At 50.0% G+C, this 5,953-nt stretch overlaps 1 protein-coding gene across 1 annotated transcript in view; it reads right to left on the bottom strand.

The window, feature by feature from the left end:
• The window catches only part of OLFML2B (olfactomedin like 2B), a 65,035-nt gene that overhangs the window by 55,616 nt on the left and 3,466 nt on the right, over nt 1-5,953 (bottom strand). Inside the window, exon 2 of the mRNA XM_015423848.1 lies at nt 380-559. Within this exon, the coding sequence (XP_015279334.1) occupies nt 380-559 (180 nt within the window). The remainder of the gene's footprint in view (nt 1-379; nt 560-5,953) is intronic.

Below are 5,953 nucleotides of genomic sequence, written 5' to 3'. Positions count from 1 at the left end.
CCCCCCCCTGTCTGTACGCCTGTATTTTACTCTGCTGTAATGCCTAAGCCAAACAACTGGAGGATGTCTGGGGGAGTTCGCTTTATTGCCGGCTTGTTGCTTTTAGAGCCTGGGAACTGCACCTGTATTATGTCTTTTATCTCTGTCCAGTTGCTAAAACCCCCCCCCCTGTCTGTACGCCTGTATTTTACTCTGCTGTAATGCCTAAGCCAAACAACTGGAGGATGTCTGGGGGAGTTCGCTTTATTGCCGGCTTGTTGCTTTTAGAGCCTGGGAACTGCACCTGTATTATGTCTGGAGATAGACTGGTTCTCAGGGAATGAGCGCGCAACCGTTTCCTTTCACCTGCCAGTGGGAACGTGACCCATTGGTTCTGTACCTGTTTCTTGCCTCCATAACCATCTGTTCCGGTCCGGAATAGGCCCAGCAAGGGAGGGAGGGCACACACGTGTTCCCACGGCCGCTCTCGGCGGGGCGGGACTGGGGCCGGGCGGCTTCCTTCGTCGGCTCTCTTCCGCTTCGGGTAAGGGGCAGCCGCTGGCGCTGGCCATAACGGAGGCTTGGGAGGGCGAGGGGTGGGGGGGAATTTCGGGGGGGCGCCAGCCCCCCAGCCCCCGCGAAGATTACGCCGGTGTTAACCACTACACCAAACTGGCTACACCGAACAGTAGGCATGTCACGCAACAGAGCTTCTGGCTCCTGGAACGTCCCTGTTAAGTTGACTACTTAACAAAGAGTCAGAGAGTGATTTAAGCAAGTGATTCAGCTTTAATAAACCCAACCAGAACAGAACAACCAGAACAGCTTTTGCATTGTAGCTGTGCTTCTTTTAAACTCTCCTAGCTAATGTAGCCACGCCCTATTGTACATTACAACCAATAGGATTGTCAAGATAAGGTCCAATCACAGATGTTCCAGCTCAGCGAACTGGATGGTAGGTGATTGGTCAGCTCTTCCAGGGCTACCAATAGGGATTGAATGATTAGGATCCTTGCCCAGGACGAAGCTTCACATGGTGTTTCAATTAGTGATTACAAACACAGTTTTCCATTGCATTGAATACACCACAGTCCCCCCACCTCCCTATACAGTTGCCACACACACACACCCTCCTGTGGGGATGGAAGATCCCCCACTCCCAGCCTATGTCTTCCAGTACCTCTCTGAGCCATCAACTGAGTATGATGTAACTTCTGGGGAAATCACACCTCTCTAGGAATTGACCAAAACTCTAGAGTGGACTGATGTCACTTCTGTCCACCCCCTCTCCCTTGGAAGTGATGTCAGTTCTCTCTCAGGATTGCCAGAAACAGTATGGTTCCTAGAGGGATGTAACAACACTTCTAGTTTTTCCTGGAAGTGATGTCACACGGTTGACCTAAGGCCACGCCCCCATGTCCCCACCCCTCAGTCTTCCACTGGTTGCCAGGCCAGGCTGGCAGCCCTAATATGTAGTTAGCTACTGCATGGTCAAATGTGACTTTGCACTACATGGGGTCATATTTTGGCACCACAAAGTCTCTAGAGAACTGCACCACTCCTGTTCTGCATTTTCTGTTCTGTTGGCTTGCATGGAATACAATGCCTTGTAAGGGTAGTGTCTCATTGTTCCCAATGCCATTTTATGAAATCCTCAAGCTTTCTGAAACAAAACCCACTAGGGGTGTGGTAGTATGGAAACAGTGCAGAGCAACTGACTTTTAATTTAGGAGCAAGCATGGGAAATGAACTGATCCAGTTAGATAATGTTTTTAATATGTTTTGTAGCATTTGGGGGTCCAATTAGGACCCCCGACCTGTAAACTGGAAGCTTTGTCTCTGAAGCAAACCAGTCAATATCAGTCAGTTGCGTACATGGAATTCATACAAGCAAAATGAGGATATGTATTTCAAGGGATAGAAAAAATGCCTTGTGATGCTGGCAGAGGCCCAGTAAACTAGAAACATCAACCTTACAAGAACACAGCCCACTAGGCCTTTCCCAGGCACAGTGCTGGAGATGCTAAGCCTGTTACCTTAAAACACCCTGTTCCTTGGCTTGTTACCAAGAAGCAAAGGGCCCTTGGCCAGAGTCTCCTACGGAGTTCTGAGCCATGACAGTAGATCGCTGTTGACAGAGGTCTATTGTGTCGGCAAGGCGGTGTGTTGGTTCTCTGGCAGCCCATCCATCTGTAAAACCACATGTGGCCACTCAGACCAGGAGTATGTTTCCAGGCAAACTTGTATCTAGCTAGGGGGATGGCTTAGGGACATGAAAAATACAGTAGAAGACAGAGTCAGGATACAGGGTGATCTTGATATGCAGATATGCAGATACAGGGTGATCTTGACAGGCTGGAAAACTAGGCTAAAACAAATAAAATGAATTTCAGTGGGGATAAATGTAAAGTTCTGCATTTAGGTAAGGTAAAAAGGTAAAGGTATAGGTTCCCTTGCTCGAAAGCCAGTCGAATCCGACTCTAGGGTTGCGGTGCTCATCTCCGTTTCAAAGCCGAAGAGCCAGCGCTGTCCGAAGACGTTTCCGTGGTCATGTGGCTGGCATGACTAAAAACCAAGGCGCACGGAATGCTGTTACCTTCCCACCGAAGTGGTACCTATTTATCTACTTGCAATTTCTTGCTTTCGAACTGCTAGGTTAGCAGGAGCTGGAACTAGAGATGGGAGCTCACTCCATCATGCGGCACCCGGGTCTTGAACTGCTGAACTACTGACCTTCCACAGCCTGCAGTTCAGCGTCTTAACCACTTGAGCCACCGCAGCTCCTTTTCATTTAGGTAGGAAATATCAAATGCATAATTAAAGGTTGGGGAAGACTTGTTTTAGCAGTAACATGTGCGAAAAGGATCTAGGGGTCTTAGTAGACCATACAGTGAACATGAGTCAGCAGTATAATGTGGTTGCTAAAACGGCAAATGCGATTTTGGGCTGTATAGTGTACAGATCACACAAAGTGATGGTACCATTTTACTCTGCTCTGGTTAGACCTCCTCACCTAGAGTACTGTGTTCAGTTTTGGGCACCACAGTTTAAGAAGGATACAGACAAGTTGGAATGTGTCCAGAAGAGGGCAACGAAGATGGTGAGGGGTCTGGAGACCAAGTCCTATGAGGGAAGGTTGAAAGAGCTGAGCTGTGGTCACATGTGCCAGATAATGTGTGTGTGTGGGGGGGCAAATAGAAGGGGAAGTCGTGGAAGCAGTGACAGAATTCACGTTCCTGGGATCCAAGATCACTGCAGACAGTGACTGCAGCCATGAAATTAAAAGACTCCTGCTCCTTGGGAGGAAAGCGATGGCGAACCTCAACAGCATAATAAAAAGTAGAGACATCACCCTGCCAACAAAGGTCCGCATGGTCAAAGCAATGGTATTCCCAGTAGTCATGTATGGCTGCGAGAGTTAGACTATAAGGAAGGCCAAGCGCAGAAGAATAGATGCTTTTGAATTAGGGTGCCAGTGAAGACTCTTGATCCCTGGCCAAAGCAGCTTGGAGAAAAATTGCTTCCTGACCCCAAAGTGGCAATCAGCATTCCCCTGGGTGTGTAAGAAAGGGCCACGAGAACTGAGCACTGAGGCAACCCTTCCTGCCCTCCCTCTCATAAACCACCTAAGTTCACAGAATCTGCATTGCTGCCAGGTGCCATCTAGCCTGTGTTTGAAAACCTCCAGAGGAGGAGAGCCCACCACCTCCCGAGGAAGCCTGTTCCACTGAGGAACCGCGCTAACTGTCAGGAAGTTCTTCCTAATGTTTAGCCGAAAACTGATTTAATTGGGGTTAAAATGTACCAAATAAATGAATGCAGTGGGGTATAATGGCCCACCTTCCAAAGCGGTCATTTTCTCAGGGGGAACTGATCTCTGCCGCCTAGAGATCAGTTGTGATGTGGGGGGGGGTCTCCAGCCACCACCTGGAGGTTGGTGACCCTAACACTGGGTGACCATGGGTGAGTCATTCTCCTGCAACTCTCTCTACATCATAGGGTTCTTGTGAGGCAAGAATGGAGGAGGGGATTGAAAAGTACTGGGTTTGCCGCATGGAGGACTCGGACGACGACATGAGCATGCACACGTTTATTGTACTTAACACAAGACTAACTAAAAACGGCCCTGCCGGGCCAACTATATACACACCCACCCAGCACAGCCTTAGTCCATTGGAGGGTTTGAATTTCCCGCCAGAGTGGCTATTGGTCGGGGCTGGGGGGAACTAGGATCCTACGTTCCTATTGTCCAGGGGAGCCAAGCTCCAGTCTTTGCTGCGGACCCCTAGTGCCGGTCCACGTACATAACAGGGATAACTATGTATGCTGCCCTGGGCTTTTTGGAGGGAGGTCACGTTAGCCTGTCTGTAGCAGTAGAAAAGAGAGCAAGAGTCCAGTAGAACCTTAAAGACTAACAAAATTTGTGGCGGGGTGTATGAGCTTTCCTGAGTCACTGCTTCAGAAATGGAAGAATAATGTCTGCATCTATTTCCATGTTGGTGTTTTTCTGCCTCAGGAGATATCTGTCTGCAATCTACATCTAAGGCAGTGTCCTGTTGAGATTTGCATCCCATTCTTTCCCTCTCTCTCTCTCTCTCTTTTTGAGAGCCAAAACTAATAGCTCTGAGAACTCGTACTAATCAGCCTGTAACATTCCTCCGTTCACTGATTTCCACACACAAACAAAAAACATCTTTCAACTTGGCTGTTTTTCTTCTAGCTCTGGAGTACATGAGGCCTTTTACAGCAGTCCCGTCTTACCGCCTCTTTCTCCTCAACACTTGATTTCTAGATTTGAACCGTCAAACCCAGTAGAATCACCCCACCGCCGCCACCACCCCAGGCTTGTTCCTGTGTTGTAAACATGGAGATTTCTTGGCACAGAGAGAAAGTGATGGTCAAAGATTTACCTGCTACGTTTCTGCCTATTGGATTGGTTTTAAGTGCATCAGAACGGGGATATTTTTATTTGAGAGTTGTTGTGTACTAACTAAGACCGTGCATGCGGTCGGGTTCGCACGTGGTCATGCAAACTAGCAGAGCTTCGCGACTATAACACACTAGATAGAGAGGATCCTAGAACAGGCCAATCAGTCAGTCCGGATCCCCGAAGGAACCTATGGGTGTGGGTGCAGTGTAAATAAACCAATCACAGGTGTAGGTGTGTGTGTTGGGCGTGGCATGAAACTGGCATTTAAGCAGGCCCTGGTTCCTGCTGGAGCATCTCAGTCTTCTCCTGCCTTAATAAACTATGAACTGATTCACTAACACACGTCTGGACCCAGTACTTTTGCAAAGTACTCGTAAACGGGGAGTGATTCAGCAAAGAGTACTTTATTAGTGAGGAACAAGACAAGGAACCCCGGCACGCAGGCCGGTATATATGCTCAGAAACCCACCACCAAAACACACCCCCTAGTGACCCTATAGGTTATTTACAGGGGCCGAGAGTCCCATTGGCTCTCGGCCGCGGACCTGGCCCTCTGGTTGGTGCGGGCTAGGATCCGCTCCGCTATTGTTCTGCAGGAGCGAAGCTCTGGGCTTGTGCTTGACCGCATGGCCCAACGGTCGCGCACGTGGTAATGGCGGATACATTACATTGGCCGAGAGTCCCATTGGCTCTCGGCCGCGGACCTGGCCCTCTGGTTGGTGCGGGCTAGGATCCGCTCCGCTATTGTTCTGCAGGAGCGAAGCTCTGGGCTTGTGCTAGACCTCATGGCCCAACGGTCGCGCACGTGGCAATGGCGGATACATTACACCCCTCCCCCCATAGTCCAGGCTACCCGCACACAAAGTCCTGTAGGTGTGTTGGGGGTTTCCGAGTCCTCGTGGAGCGGCGTGGTTCCGGGGCGCCTGTCGGATGTACCTCGGGAGCCCGGGGCGGGGAGATTGGTTGTGGCGTTGGTAGTGGCAGCTCCGGAGGCTCTGGGTTGGCCTGGACGGGGACGGAGTCTGGGACCTGTCGCGCTGGCTC

This window comes from Gekko japonicus, unplaced genomic scaffold (genome assembly GCF_001447785.1).
Source record: "Gekko japonicus isolate JY-2015 unplaced genomic scaffold, Gekko_japonicus_V1.1 scaffold281, whole genome shotgun sequence".
NCBI lineage: Eukaryota > Metazoa > Chordata > Lepidosauria > Squamata > Gekkonidae > Gekko > Gekko japonicus.
The sequence above is the reverse complement of the archived record's forward strand: the minus strand, read 5'-3'. Positions and strand labels throughout refer to the sequence as shown.